At 46.9% G+C, this 16595-nt stretch overlaps 1 protein-coding gene across 1 annotated transcript; it reads left to right on the top strand.

Moving 5' to 3' along the window:
• The first annotated feature begins 1852 nt into the window (after positions 1–1852).
• Positions 1853–3304, top strand: LOC115314962 (protein Daple-like). Its single transcript, XM_029974063.3, has one exon. It carries the CDS (start codon positions 1853–1855, stop codon positions 3302–3304), a length of 1452 nt encoding a protein of 483 aa, XP_029829923.3.
• Positions 3305–16595: the final 13291 nt, after the last annotated feature.

Here is a 16595-nt window from a genome sequence, read left to right as displayed (position 1 = left end):
GCCGTCGGGGGATGAGGTGGACCGCGACAGATAAAAGACTACCCCTTAACTTGTACCTAAGGAGCCCTGCGCCATACAGGGTGCAAAGGAAGTACTTAAGGCCGCGGTCCCACGGTGTTATGATGTCATGAGGCTTTCTGATCCTAGAAGAAGAGGACATCCAGTGAGCACGCTCGCAGGAGGTGGCACGCGTTGTTGCGTTTTGGAACTGACGAGCAATCGCCACACTCTCAAGAAAAAAGGGTGTTAAAAGGTGTATTCTTACACTCTTTGTCCCATATAATACACCCCCAAACTTTAATTCGACATACAGCGCCTTTCAGTCGAACAGACGGCCCGCGATTTTAGGAGGGGCTTGATAGCCGTGTGGTACAACTTATTAAAATAGCTAATGAACGTTTCAATAAACACGAAAAAAATAATCCGGGTTTTCTTGGTCCTACTGTAAAAACTCAGTGTTTTCTCTATGTGGTCTTTGATACGTACTTTAGCTATTTAATATGTTGTACCACACGGCTATCAAGCCCCTCGTAAAATTTCGAACCCTCTGTTCGACTGTAGGGCACTGTACGTCGAATTGAAGTACTGGGGCGTATTATATGGGACAAAGGGTGCAAGAATACACCTTTTGACACCCTTTTTTCTTGAGAGTGCATAGCCGCTGCTCTGAGCACGTATGTTACATAATAAACAGTTTGCTTAAACCATCCGCCTGAGCTTAACTAGGAACATAACATGGTGTCAGAAGTGGTGAGCAGCTCAACGTCCATATTTTTCATTTAACAAGCAACAGCAGCAACAATATGGCATCTGCTTTCCTAGAACCGCCGGCTCCGTTCCAGCCTGGTGATGACCCAGCAAGAGCATGGGAGGAGTGGAAATCATCGTACCTTATCTTCGAGACAGCCTGTGAATATGAATCCAAGCCTATCGCAACTCGGAAGGCTTTTCTGCTCCACTGCCTTGGACCTCAGGCAAGACGAATTACGCAAACCTTTCCTCTGCAGCCAACGGGAGATGGTCAAAGCGGGCAAAGAGAAAATGCAGTAGATTACATACTGCACAAATTCGATAGACTGTATGCACCTTAAAAAAGCGTCACACAAGCGACAGCCATTTTTAACACAATGAGCCAAAAAACAGAACAAACCATCGACGAATTTGTAACTGAGCTAAAACTGCAGGCTCAGAAATGCGACTACGGAGCTCAAGAAAACAGGCTCATTGGTGATCGTATCATCATTGGGATACGAGACGGGGCTTTGCGCGAACGATTGTTTCGTAAACCAAGTCTAACACTAGACAAAATCATTTTAACCTGTAAAGCAGCGGAAATCTCAAGAAAACACGTGAATGATATTCAGAAAACTGAAGACAAAGTTAGAGTTGATAGACTCTATCGTCAGCCATCTAGCTTCAGAGCAGCGCAACGAAGGTATCAACCATCCGAGCCACAAAGAGACCAATCCAGCAACCGACAGCAAAGTTCATGTTCGACATGTGGTACTTCCCATTAACCCCGAAACTGCCCAGCTTACAGAAAGCACTGCATTTCCTGTGGAATTTTTGGACATTTTTCCCGAATGTGCAACCAGACACAGCAGAAAACCTACGGATATCGACGTGTTTCTGCAGTAGAAGAAACTTCCAACTCATTTATGAACAATGACCCCAATGAAACGATCCATTTGGGAGGCATAACAATTGGGCCTCTTCCATCAACCAAAGCACCCAAGCTTGCGCAAACTGCGACAGAGCTGGAGAGGCGGTCAAAGAAAAGAAGGGGCATATGGCATCTCGCCCCGAAAAGAGACAATGCCCGATTTCAAAGTTGATGTTGGAAAAGGCAGAAATGCAGCGAATGTCTTTGGAGCACGAGAGAAATATCGAAGCGAGCTTTGGCCGTGAGCAGGCCCCTCAAAGCGAGTGCAAGGCAGCTTCGGCTCTCCTGGGGAAGATGCAAGCACGGCAAGCAGAATTTTCTCATGCCAAGCATCAGGAGTCCGAAGCATTGAAAGCCCAGTTAGTTTCTCTAAGTGGGGATTTGGCAAAGCAGCTGGAGCTTGTAGATGCCAAGGTGGAGGAAGCGGACACCCTGAAAAAGAAGTTTGAAGCATCTCAGCTTGAGCTTGAAAGGTTTTCTAACGAGTACTGCATTTTGCAGGATGTCCTTCTTCAAGACTGTGGCGAGGACTTGCCGGTAGTTGAGAATGATTCCGAACAACGAGAGTTCAGTGCCTTTCAGTACCTCAAGAAGCTGCTGGACATCGCAAAACGCAAAAGAGAGGCCCTGGAGGACCAGCTTGCTCAAAAAGAGGAGCAGTTCAATCTACTTCAGCAAAATTATCAGTACTTAAAGGACCGGTACCAGTGGCCGTTACAAGATCTTGGGGCATTTTTCCGGAGTATCATCGGGGCATTTGTCCGGAGCATCATCAAGCACACCAACCAGTCGTCAGAAGTTGCAGTGTCTCCTGAAGCAAGTCAGCTGGAAGACTTGAACTGTCGGCTGGCAGTGCTTCAGGAACTGGTCACATCCTTGACAGTTAGAAACGAGCTCCTCGCTCAAGAAAGTCAGCTGTGGAAATCATCTTGTGAAGATGCGAGTGAAAAAATTAGATGCGTCTCTGATGAAAGTCGCCTCTGGCAGCAGAGACACGAAAAGATGGCGGAGACTTTGAGAGCAAGAGAGAATGCTGTTAAGTGTAACAATTCGTCGCAAACGGAAGCAGACGGAAGTTCCTTCACCGAGAAGGCAGAGAGAGAGTGCGATAGGTTAGACGAGAAAGTCAGCAGCCTCCTAAAACGCAACGGAAAGCTAAAAAGGGAAGCCGACATTTTGTGGTCAGAACTTTCCTGCCTGGAGGAGCAAGCTGAGATGCTCGTCAGCGACAACAAACATTTTCAACAGCTAGCTGAGAACTTAAAACAGGCACGACATTGCCTCGAGGAGGAGTTGAAGACTCAGCGCGAGCAGCACGTCAAGGCCACAAAGGAGATGGAGAACGAGCACTGCACTGCGCTGCACGAAGCGGCCAAGTGTGAGGCAGCACTATTAGCGCTGAAGACAGACCACTCCCAGCAGTTGGACAAGTATAACCACATTGTATACAGACACAGGAACCTGCAGGAAGAGTTTCACGCGGCAGCCCAAGAGAAACGCCGTTTGGAAGACAGGTGTGCTCAGCTCACAGAAGAGTGGGCAACAGCCAGGCGAGCTCTCGCAGTCTTCGAGGAGCAGCAGGGCGCAGTGGGACAAAAGACCATGCAGGAGCTGCAAGAGCTGTGGCAAGCAAACCAGTAGTTGCAAGAGCGCTTTCGCCTCCTCAAGGACAAGCATCTCAAGGCTGAAGAACGGTTGGTACAGGCGCCAAACCAAAAAGTGGAGGCCTCGTTGGAACATGTCACCGAGGGAACTGGGGGTACAGCGAGAACTTCGGAGGCACCAGCAAGCAGAGTAGAGATTGAGGAACTCTCCCAGCAGTACGAGTCCCTTTTGAAACAGTCTCGTGCCGAGGAGAACAAGTGGAACCAGGACAAGCAGCAGCAGAAACACAATGAGGACTTACAGGCGCAACCGGTACCACACCAAAGAAGCACATAGAACAGCAGAAACGAATACAGCTGCAGAAAACTGAAGACTATGTCCATACAGTTTCAAATGGCGAATCACTTGAACACATTTCCACGTCTACAAGGTCAACAGGATAACCAAAAAACAAGAAGTCGACGCGTCGTGGTGAAGCCGCTATGATACAGAGACTGACAAGTGCCGCGATCGCACAGCGTTATCTTCAAAAAAAAAAAAAAAAGAAGGGGGCATGTTATGATGTCATGAGGCTTTCTGATCCTAGAGGAAGAGGACATCCAGTGAGCACGCTCGCAGGAGGTGGCACCCGTTGTTGCGTTTTGGAACTGACGAGCAATCGCCATAGCCGCTGCTCTGAGCACGTATGTTACATATTAAACACTTTGATTAAACCATCCGCCTGAGCTTAACTAGCAACATAACACACGGCAGCCATTTTGAGCAAGGCGTTAGTTCAACCAATAGATGGCGACACGCACCCGTGGGGTGCCCAAAAAATTGGTTCACAGTGGGATGGCTCGAGCACCATCACGCTCCCCTCGTGGTCTTGCTCGCGCCGCTGCCAGCTGTGCTCAGCTAGCTCAAGTAGCGTGGCCCATCAAACGGATGTATGCGAGAATGTCAGGCTGGGTATAAATTGTTCTCCGATATAGGGAGATGCGGTTCGGCGGTTGTAACGGGCTTTCGCAATAAATCTTAACAAGATGGAATCAAATGTTGATTGACGGGTCAATATTCTATCAATGAAAATTTCTTCTGCAGGAATGCACGCTCAGTAGACTCAATAGAGAGATTTAGTAGATCGTTCCCATGACTCCGATAACGATATCCGATACTCCACCACCGCCTCCCTTGCGTATGCATAGTATCGTTATCGGGGCTATCGGAAGTATCGGAACGATCTACTAAAACTCTCTAATCTTCCAAGACACGAGTGGAAGCGGACGTTAAGTTAACTGCTTCGTGATTTACGGTACTTACCTCACCATTTTAATGACGACTAAAAAAAGGTCACGAAATATTATGTTTCACGGGGTCCGGAATATGTTGTAAAGGTTGTTACGTTATAGGGGGGTGGGTTCCCAGAAAACAAACGCCGTTGCAATATTTTCGGAAGAACCGACACACATAATGTTGTAAGTACAGCTTAGGACGAATATCATGAAAACCATCAGGAGAAATAGGAAGACGTCTATTTGCAATCAAGACGATATAAATGAACGCCGTTTAGCAACGGCAAGTTATGAGCGTTCGGGAATTGATAAGTTGACGTGATTGCTCACAATGGACATGCGGACGATAAAGACCAGTTTTGTCGGGAGATGGTGTTGCGGTGATGACCTGATATCGGACGACTCATGGCACACGAACAAGGAAGTTTCTTCTCAGCGAATGGTAAGTGTCCAGTGTCAAGCACAACACGTGGCTACCGGCGTTGTCAACGTTTCGAACACTTACCGCTTTCGACGAAAGTCCTGGCACCTGGGCTAACTTTGTGGAAAGACTCGAATCCTTCTTTGAGTCCAACGTCATCATGAACAGTAACTGAAAACGATCCACTAATCTGCCGGTGGGTGGCGAAACATATCAACATCGGCGGAGTCATGGGCGGTGCGTACTCTAAGTGGCTGGAAGTTCACACGATGCCTGCCACGACGTCCAAACACGTCATTGACGTTCTACGGTCTCTTTTACCTGCTTTTGCCCTACCGAAAATACTTTTCTCTGATAACGCACCAAATCTTGGTTCAAATAAAATAAACAAGTTTTCGAAGAAAACAAAACCGCATCAGGCATCACATTAGTGCACCATACCATCCTGCAACTAACGGACAAGCAGAACAGATGGTGTGCGAAACGAAAAAAAAAGAAAACCTTTTTGAAGCTTACGGAAGAAGCAGTTCAGTGAAGAGTCGCCAGGTTCTTGTTCCGGCAGCACGCAACGGTCTCATCTTACACACACAAAAAAAAAAAAAAAAAAAAAAAAAAACGCCGAAGCAGTACTTGGCGGGCGAAGAGCCACACCCTTCGATCTCATGATACTATGGCCTACAAACAAAGATCGAGAGATTCCCAGATAGGGAGTAATGGCAATTTAAACGGTCGGACAACTCGTCTACGTGGGGGATTTCAGCGGAAGTGGGGCCTTCCATGTAAAACTTGACTAGAAAAGGCTCTATGTTGGTTGACCAGGAGGTGTCATCTCTCTGAATAGGTTGGATATCAATGCCCTTAAGTGTAAATATAACTAAATCACAAAACTCTCTTTGAGTATTGTGTAACTGCCCTTGTATTTGATAGTAGAAGCTATGGTGGTGATTTGGACCTTTCACACCATGGCTCCTTTTTCTTATTTTTCGCCTCATACTCCTTTGCGGTTTAAGTATGCTTCAAGAATCTTTTGGAACGGGGGCACTTTACGTCAACGAGGCCATCTGTTCCAAGTAGTCAATCAGGGAATGCTGCTAGAAATCCGTCCTTCATGTTAGCGAATAAGCCGCACTTCTGCACAGTGCAGTTTTGCTGTTCCACGTACAGTTGTAAAGCAGCATCCTCATTGATTCTAACATATACTGTTGAGGGTGAAGAAAATCTTTGGGTACACGATACTTGAAACAAGTCTGGCATTGTACGTTGTGGTTTGACACCCACTAATGTTGTCGTCCTTATAGAGCCTCATCATTTAATCATTACCTCGTCACCTCAAATTGCTCTTCATCAACAGTAAGTACAATAGGCTACAGACATATTACAATCCAAGAGTTGAAAAATTGAGTCGTTCAGTCCTCCAACAAGTTTATTACTTATATAATGTTATTACGTTACATTACCTGGAGACGATCGACGTCCATCGTCGATCTTCAAATACTTATACCTGTATATTAATAAGACGCACAACGGGGGGGGGGGGGGGGGGGGCGGGGGGGGGGGGGGGGGAGGAGCTCGGTGGCCGAGTACATGGTCTAGCGCACACCGGCTCGGAGCACTTGGAGCGGAAGCTCGCGCTGCAGAACCCACCCCGCCCCTGCCCGTTTCGATCTGGAAGAGCATCGTACCGGCGTGCGGTCGTGTATCACTACTTCGTGGTGCACGTTAAAGGGGCCATGAAAGGAATTTTGGGTTGGGATGAATGATTTTAATTAGGGACTTTACTAATCGCATATCATTTAGTTGGCTAAAAGAAAGAGGCTAGAAAGTCAAAAGCCAGCTTTTCGGTACGACCATTTGAATATATAGCGGACTATTTTGTACCCTCTCGCCTTCAAAAGCTCTCTGCCTTTTCACTATGACACATCCGCGGTTCCAACAGCGCGTCACCGGCGCCAAACTGACGTCAGCAGAGCCCAGCTCACGCATTGGACACGAGAACTGCATCACTCGGACGTATGCGCTCGTCAACAATCAATCCGTCGACGAATATTTGGATTTGCGTTCGTTGCCAACGAGTGCCTTGACGGAACTCATTGTCACTGGGGAAGGACAAGTTCTATGGTGTGCATAAAAAGCACGGTGGAAGCTAGGACTCATCGCACCGGTGCCGAAGGAGTGTTACGACTACGTGATTTCACAATTCGTATTTGAGTTGACGATTAAAGCTAAGGAGGAAGAAGTAGGAAAATCGTTTCATGACCCCTTTAAAGGTGTATCCACACGACGGACCAAATTGCTGTTTTGGTCCGCGGGTCGCGCTTCACGTGATCTTACGTCACCGGTTTTCGAGGTCCGCCGGCGGTCCGCGGCCCGCGCTTGTGAGAAATGCCAGGCGACTTTTCTCGCCCGGATCTTGGCGGCGGACCGCGGCATTTTTAGTATAATTGAAGTGCTAACTCTGGCAACAAGTTGACTTTTGTTGTTTGGATTGGAATCCAAGTCCAAAGTAGTGTTCTTTTGGCGCCAACTGTTGAAGATGAAGAAGACGAACCTTTTGTTGTACGCCGATGGTGGCGTGGTGGGACGATGCAACTTTTTACTTCATCGCGCTGGTGGAGCAATTCGGTCCGTCGTGTGGATACACCTTAAGGTGTATCCACACGACGGACCTTTGTCGGAGCTTTGTGGGACAATAGATGCGTGCCCTTTTCGGTTCGCTTAAATTTTCCTCGTCCTCAATAGTCAACGCCAGGGCCACCGCAGCCAAACGTCTCTTTCGTTCAACCTCCATCTTGGCTCCTTACAAATAGCCTCAAAGCAGCTCGCTGCATGCGTTTGGTGGAGCTGTGAGGTCGAGGATTAGAGCGGCCCGCTCACTCTGTCGTCTGCTGTTTTGGTCCGCCGTCTGGATGCTCATTGCAGCCGGGCGGCCCGCGGGCCGCGCATCACGTGATCAATCGGTCCGCGGCCCGGTCCGTCGTGTGGATACACCTTTAAAGACACCAGGTTTGCGGTTGTACCGCACTGGCTAAATTGCTCATCTACAGCTGAGACACCGGACGCCCACTAAGGCAGACTAACTTCCTGCTGTATAAACATATACACAACAATTTGCAATTAGACGTATAATGACAAAAAACACAGCGTGCCGCCTCTTTTCTTTGGATGCTTTTTATTAAACCACCGCAAGCTCGTGCGTTCTCTCTTTTGAGGCGGCTAGAACGGTCCCACATAAAACCCGCGTTCCTCCTACCCGCCTGCTTCCTCCTCTCATTATGTGTATTTGGTTATAACTATGTAAGCTATAATAACGGTGTATTATTCATACTTACTTTCAGTTTCAGTCAGGGAAAAGGAGTTTCGCGGGAACTAGAGCCAATAAATGTGCTGCGCTTAGAGTATCGGCACTCTCTTTCCCGACAGTGTTGTGAACTCCGCCATTTTGGTGCTTGTGCAGAGCAGGCGCAACTGCCGATCGTCATGATTCAAAAGTGCGACATCCTCAGCATTAGATTCGTGTTAGGAAGCTCATGTAATGTTGCTTTGCTTTGTCGCAAACTGTTTGAAGTGGAGGACGGAAAAGCGTTTCTTGTGATTTCAGATAAAGCTTCAAATAACTGGCAACCATGATATTAAGCCACAATAAGGCCAAGTGTCGCTACTCTGAACTGTAGCTTATTTAATGACACTATTCATGCCGTTTACTGGCTCGACTTTATTTTACTGGGTGGAAGTCGACTTTACTTTACTGGCTGGAAGTCGAGCCAGTAAACGTTTTGTTGAAAGTCGAAAGCCTGTCTTGTCTGTTTGTCGTAAATGTCCCTCTTTCCTTATCGTAAACTATTCACGCTCTTGTTCAAGAGGCTTGTAATACATGGAGGGGCCATGACGTAAGCTCCGTGGATTTCACAAGCCACTACCTTTTGACACTTGCCTCTTCTTCATTGGTCCCGCTTGTGCTAGTAAATTAGCTGCGATTCAGAGTAACGACACTTGGCCATATGGTGTCTTAAATCATGGTTGCCAGTTATATGAAACTTTATCTAAAACCACAGGAAACGGTTTTTCGTCCCTCACAAATGTTTAAACAACCCGCGACAGAGCATTGCAATATTGCATCAGCTTCCTAGCACCGCATCTAATGCTGAGGAAGTCGTACTTTTGGATCATGATGATCGGCAGTTGCGTTTGCTCTGAGCAAGCCCCAAAATGGCGGCGTCCAAAACAATTTTGGGGAACGGAGTGTCGATACTTTAAAGCTCATTTAACGACTCTAGGCATGAAGTGAACTCGGTTGTATTCTTTTCCTCTTCGTCTTCATTGTTTATTGATTTCAATCATATCGAATAATGAACACATTATATCACACTACGCTTGTGTAATTATTTCTTAGATTTATTAGCCTGACCCAGTACTTAAACCGTTCAGTTATCGATAATACATCTTCCAATATATTTTTTTTTAAATGTGAGGGTAAAAAAACACAAAGATTGATGATGATACAGACGCCAACGCCGCCCTCGGAAATTTTTCGAACATTAGAAATCAACAGTTTGTCCGCCATCCGCCATGTAGCGCAACAAAAAACCCAAACAGTTTTTAATTGTTTTTAAAATGAGCTAAGCTCTACACCTATTAAGAAACCAAAGCAATATCATTGTGAAAATTTAATACATCGCACTGTATATCTATTTCAAACAATAAATATTATTAGATGCCAATAAATCTGTTTGATGTCCAAAAAAGATGTGCGTCAAAACAGGTAAGTTAGAAACGCTCCTGGAGCGTTATGACTTTGAAAATGAAAAAAGGCCAGCGTCCACCTCTTGGGCAACCATTGTAGCTCTAAATGTTATCGAAGACTTTATCATAGTTTAATTATTTCCTCAGCGGAATTTGAAGTACCATGACTCGAAGCACAAAAAAGTGCTACGTTTGATATAAAATATCTAAACAAAAAAGTTTTACACAACATTAATTTTTTTTGCGTATTACCAATTAGAAGAATTACATCTCTAGCTAATTTCACTGCCCTAGCACGTGTCATTAAAAGCATATTTGTGATGAAAAATATCAATTTTAGGGCAATATTTGGAGGGATGAAAAAAACAAAGTAGTGCAAATACCAAAAACGTGTATCGTCACATTCTGCTCCGACATCATCTTAACATAACTGCTATATTGGAACCGTGTTATCTTTATTGGATCCTTCATAAAACATGAACTAGCGGAGCAAGTGAGGGTCCGCGCCATCATATTCGCAACGCTACAAATGCGCATGAACAGCAAAACCAATACATAGATAATATCAAATGAAAGAGGATTGCATCGCCTTTCGAATGACATCAATCCCACAAGACAGTATTTAAAAGGAGGATGAGTAATGACCTGCCAAAAAGTACCTAAACTGCCACATTCAGTTGGACCGTGGCCTTAAACGATGCATCAGGGCTGCGCGAAATCTCGATCAGCTGAAGCAACTGCCAAAGATCAAGCGCTAAAAGCAAAGGATTCTGGACTTAATAGAATATCACCATTTATTGACAAGTATTTGTGCTGAGTTTTGTACTCAAAATATTCAGGAATTGGCGCGAGTAACGAGCAATTCGACTCCTACTTGCTGAACGGCGACGGGCTCTTGTAGCGCTACATCCCTCAAGCCGATGACGACACGAGCAGTTCGGCGTTCCGGACCATGATACCTAGAATGGTACGTAAATCTTTCGTCACATATTATTGTGAAAGGCTACGACACACCCGTACCACGTTTACGAGAGCAGCGCGTGCCCCTGGCTCACGTCGACCAAAGCACGCTCTCGCACCGACGGGCGGCTCGTGCGGGAGCTTCGGAGAACTCGGCTCTCGAGACAAACTTTGTACAAGCTGGGTGTCCGTGTCTGTGTGTGTGCGTGTGGATGACTCTTCAGCGAGCGAGCCACCACGCCGAGAGACCCGCCACGAACTTCTTCGGCATTGGCTGGCCGTTGGCACACAAACCTCTTCCGCATTGGCTGGCCGCTGGCACACGAACTTCTTCCACATTGGCTGCCGAAGACCACATAGGCCCCTGCGATTGGACAAGCCAGTGGACGGCGAGATGGCGAGGCGGATATATAAAGAAAGGACACCCGTGAAGTTGTTGTGGTACGAACACTGAAAGGATGTTCTAATTAATATAAATATAGTGTGTTCTGTTTTGCTGAGCTCGTCGCCTCCCGGCTCCTCGATCCTGTCTCCTACCCGGCACAAAGTAGTGTCGCCGGGCTGGGAGCCTTCGTCGCAACCCTCAATCACGATAACAGGTGGCAGCGGTGGGATACGACCAGTCATGGGCACGTTACCAGTAAAAAGTAACAGTGTTACAGTTACAGTTACCTATAGGGAATAAGTAACTCTGTTACAGTTACAGTTACCGGTTTCAAAAAGTAACGTGTTACAGTTACAGTTAATGCAAAAACAGTAACGTCGTTACTTTCTCGTTACAATACGAAAATTGGACACAAGGAATCCCAAACCAAAACAATAATATTTCAGTTGTTACACTATAGTGAAAAGAAAGGTAAACTGAGATATTAGAAAAATTTAATCCCGAAGGGGTGTTTCTTTTTTTTTTTTTGCATCATTTGCCATTTTAGCATTTTGATGTGCATAATTTATTCGCAATAATTTTTATAACCTAGCATCAACCGTTTTTCAAAATGGTCATCAGCCAGCCTCAGTGAACGCTTTGGTTTATTTTTCCCTCCGAAACGAATGAGGAAAGAATAGAATATCCCTTATGGGATATACTCGGAAGGAGGACTAAACATAGCAGGTCAAACAGCTTCGAAAGAATAAAGGGGGAAAGGGGACAATTAACTTCTGGTACTTCACGAGTGTACGGCGACCACCCCGGCGTCTATGTCCGAAACGCCAACCGTAGAAGTCGTGTTCACTCGAGAGCCTCCGAAGAGAATGAATAAGTTAAACAAGCGCCGGCTTTCTGCACAATATGGGGACGGCTTCCTTGGAAACTAATAGGGAAGAGGAAACGGCGAACGGCAGGGTGTAGAAACGACAGCACGGACACAGCCCAGACGGAATACTCGGAGACATATCACACGACCACCGACACCCGCAGATGGTCCCCACGAAAGAAGAGTGAGCCAAAGTGGGTGAAACAGACATTGTTTGCCGCCCCTACCACCGCAGGCGCCGCTTCCTTTATCTCTCAGTTTCGTGCTGACTCGTCCTTCGTCCATTCTCGGTCGTGGGCTAAACCAGGCAATTTTTTGTTTGCTTAATGCGTGACCACGGTTCTCTTTATTATTTTTTTTTGTCATCGAGGAGCTTGGGGAAAATACTTTTAGATGGATATTTTTTCATGTCCGCGGCAGTGGGTTCTAATTTATATGGCAAAAAAAAAGTGAAAGCTGTTTACAAATCCCTGTAACGCCGAATTGGAGCGCAGCTCTTGAGGAGTCAAGGGTACTGAGGGGAGGGTAGACCCCTCCTCCTTCTCCTCCTCCTCCCCTCATTCTTTAATATGCTCCGGGGAGGGGGTCACGTGACCTCGGGGGGTGGGTGTCACGTGACTTCGGGGAGGGGGTCACGTGACCTCGGGAAGGCGTGACCTGGGGGTCACGTGACCTTGGGGGTCACGTGACCTTGGGGGTCACATGACCTGGAGGGGTCACGTGACCTCAGAGGGGTCACGTGACCTTGGGGAGGAGACCACGTGACCTCGGGGGTCACGTGACCTCAGAGGGGTCACGTGACCTCAGACGGGTCACGTGACCTCAGAGGGGTCACGTGACTTGGGGGTCACGTGACCTTCAAAGGGTCACGTGACCTTGAGATGACCTTGGGAGGGGTCACGTGACCTTGGGGGTCACATGATCCCAAGATGACCCCACGTGACCCCCAAGGTCACGTGACCTTGGGGGTCACGTGACCTCGAGATGACCTTGGGAGGGGTCACGACCTGGAGGGGTCACGTGACCTTGGGATGACCTTGGTTACGCCGACGGCGACGCCGACGCCGCTCAAGCCGGGAACGGGCCCCTAAGAGCTGCGCTCTAAAAGTAACTGTAACGGCCTAAACAGTTACAGTTACCCAATAAAAAGTAACAGTGCTACAGTTACAAGTTACCAGTATTCAAGAGTAACGCGTTACGGACAAAAGTTACCGGAAAAAGTAACTAGTTACCGGTAACGCGTTACTAGTAACTAGTTACTGCCCAAGACTGGATACGACTACGTGGGACTCGACTTTGTGGAATTCGACTACGCCGGATCGACTTCGCCGGACCATGACTCTCGGTGTGGGTGAGTGCCCGGCCATCTTTCTTGGATCCGCCAGACCTGACAGCCATTAGATTTGTTGTTAGGGTTTGGGGGAAATTGTATCGGTCTAAACGAGTGTGTTTCCGTTGGACGCGAGCTTTCCTGAGTTCTAAAAGGGTGCCGATACACAGAGAGAGTCATGAATCTCGAGACGTTGCGTGTGCCACAACTGGTGCAGGTTTGTACCGAATTGGGAATCGATTTGGGACAAGCCAAACGAAAGCCACATATCATCAAGCTCATTCGGGACGCAGATATTAACGATGAGGAGCTGACGGAGTGTTTGCAAACACTCAGAGAGAGGGAGAGCTGCGAGAGAGAGGAGCGAGAACGAGAACACGAGAGGGAGAGAGAAAAGTGAACTCAGGAGCTAGATCTAAAGAAAGTGGAGCTTGAGCTTAAGAAACTGGAGGCCGCGTCTCCGAATCAGGCTGCAGCTAGCCTTCAACCGGCGAAAAGGTTCAAGATGAAAGATCTTCTTCAGCCATATAAGTTGGGCGAGGACATCGGGTTGTTTCTCGTAAATTTCGAAAGAACGTTCGAGAAAGTGCACTTCATCCGCGAGACATGGCCCCATAAGCTACTGACGCTACTCCCTTGCAAAGCGGCGGACGTTATAGCGCGCTTAACAAGAGAGGACGCCGACAATTACGACCAAGTAAAGGCCGCACTTCTCAAGAAGTATCGCTTGTCCACGGAAGCATTTCGCCAACGCTTCCGTCAAGCATCGAGGAAGCCATCTCAATCGTGGCCAGTGTTCGCATATAACTTAAAGGCAGATTTGATAGAGTGGCTAAAGAATGCCGGGGCACACGGAGACCCCGATAAGGTGGTCGAGTGTGTTGCAACGGAGCAGTTCTTCCGGGAGCTCCCTGAAGCCGTGATGTTCTGGGTTCAGGACAGGCTCAGCGAGCCTAATCTCATGAAGGCCTCGGAGCTCGCGGAGGAACACGCGATGAGAAGAGGCCTGCAAGGTGATAGCTCAGGCAAGGCGTAGAGGGACAAAGAGGGTAAGAAAGCTTTCTGGTCGAAAAAGAACGAGGTGGGAAAGCCGTTCCCAAGACGGTTCGCTAGCGAGGGGTCTTTCCAGAAACCTAAAGAAAAGGAAGTCGAGGCAGCGAACAGGAAACTTGGCTACCAGCCGAAACCAAACAGCGAAGGCAGCAAGGTCTTCGAAAAAAGGAGACCATCTATTTGTTTTAATTGCAAAGAGCCGGGCCACTTTGCGGCCAGCTGCACAAAGAAAGTGGCTTTCCACTATGTCCGTGACAGCGAAGACAACGAGAGGTTGTTAGAGCCCTACACGCGACAAATGCTAGTAAATGGCAAAGAATGCCGCGTGTTGCGAGACTCAGCCGCGACGATGGACGTCGTACACCCTACGTACGTGCGACCAGAGGAGTACACTGGAGACTGCGCTTGAATTCGACAGGTGGTAGAAGAGCAAAGTGTTTGCTTGCCTATTGCTAAAGTTTCTATCTCGGGACCTTTTGGAGTCCTAGAAACGGAAGCGGCAGTCTCCAGCAGACTTCCCTTGCCGTATCCGTACCTCTTTTCAAATAAGTCTGAAGAGATGTTGCAACAGAGGGGGTTGAGCTTCGCGAACGGAACAGTGTTGGCCCTGACGCGCTCGAAGGCACGTGCTCTAGCGAGGCAGCTGAGCTATTCGCGTCTCCAGCTCGACGCTCGCCCTCCCGCGGCGGAAACGGGAAGCGCTCTAGTGAGGGTCCCCCGAATCTCCTGCTCAGCGGGCATGGCGGGACTGCTCGCGATCATGGCTCGCGAAATGTCGTTTCCGAATGCAAACAACAGTCTTCACTGTCCCAACGTAGTGCTGCAGCCGGTATGGGATTGTACCTTACTGGAGAGTTTTAATATTGCGCATAGAAGCAAACGCAAGCGGTGTGCGTTTGCGTTAGAGTTGCGTGCCCCGCGTTGTGCGTGCGCCTCATCGCCATGCGCCCTCCAAGACCGCGATTTCGGGCTCCGCGCACGCGCAGTGTGGAACGCGCAAAGCTAACGCAAACACACAGGGCTTGAGTTCGCTCGTATACGCAATATTAAAACTCACTACTGTTTCACCGGCTTCCAACGCCAACGAAACGTGCTGCAGTGAGCAGACGTGCAAGCAGGTAGGCGTTCCATCGAACTGGAAAGGCTGAGATTGGCATAACTACGGCGAGCAAATACAAAAGTAAATAAATGTTATGAAAAAACTAGTATTTAAAAAAAAAAGACTTTGGACGTTTCGCCGATTGTCAAAAGTCGCGACTTTGATAGCACAATATACTTTACCCACAATTAATGTAATTTTATATGAATTTTTCACATTAGCTAGAATGTTTTCATTGATTTTAGAGTATTTTTATTTTATTTGTAATTAAAATGCAGCAATTGGAAGCAGTGATGATAATTAGCACAGTTTTCATTGTCATATTTCTTCGCGCGTTTAAAATTGGATCATAAGCAACAAATTATATTAGAGCTTGAATAATTACTTATTCAAATATGTGAATTTTAATATTATTATCATAATAAATATCGCGGCAATGGATGCCTCTAATTAACGCCAAGATCACGAGAATACTCTATTTAACCATAATAGTCTTTCTAGAAAGGTATAATTCTGTTTTCTTTTTAGCATATGAAAAACTCTGACATAGTTATCAAGATAGACAAACAGTTAAACGCTGGATGTAATATGAAGTCCTACGCGTCGCGCGGTGCTATAAAAGCACACACACACACTTCAGCTGTCTGACTCGGATTTCGTCTTGGGCTGTTGCAGTGAGAGCAGCGTTTATTAGTTTATGCGTTTCGTGGACATATTGTGAAAATTGGAATTATTATCTTATTCCTGTGCTAGGATATTTGTCATTACTTCCCATGACAATTATCTGAACGAGAAAAAGGCAGCGAGAACGCACAGATATCAGCACTGATTTTTTCAACAACGACGAATATCAGCCTGGATCGAACAGTATGTCACAAAATAAAGTTTCCACGAACCACTTTTCTAAGTAAATAATTACAACGTGAGACACATCTTAAGACATGAAAGAATCCGAAATTAAGACATCTGTCAAGGAATTAAATCCAAAATAGAGGTAAGTTTCGGTTTCGCTCCAGAATTAAAATGCACATCTTTGCCTTAATATTACGACAAACACCGTTCTTGTTTTCAGGTTAAAGAGGTGACCTGCGCTCATAAAACATTAGCTTCCTCGTATTACCAGAAATAATTTATGTCGCTCAGTGAAGCCAGCACACTATACAGGTTCAACAGCGGCACGCATCTCTGACCCTCACT

Source organism: Ixodes scapularis, unplaced genomic scaffold, assembly GCF_016920785.2.
Source record: "Ixodes scapularis isolate PalLabHiFi unplaced genomic scaffold, ASM1692078v2 PGA_scaffold7__128_contigs__length_106722199, whole genome shotgun sequence".
Taxonomy (NCBI): domain Eukaryota; kingdom Metazoa; phylum Arthropoda; class Arachnida; order Ixodida; family Ixodidae; genus Ixodes; species Ixodes scapularis.
The sequence above is the reverse complement of the archived record's forward strand: the minus strand, read 5'-3'. Positions and strand labels throughout refer to the sequence as shown.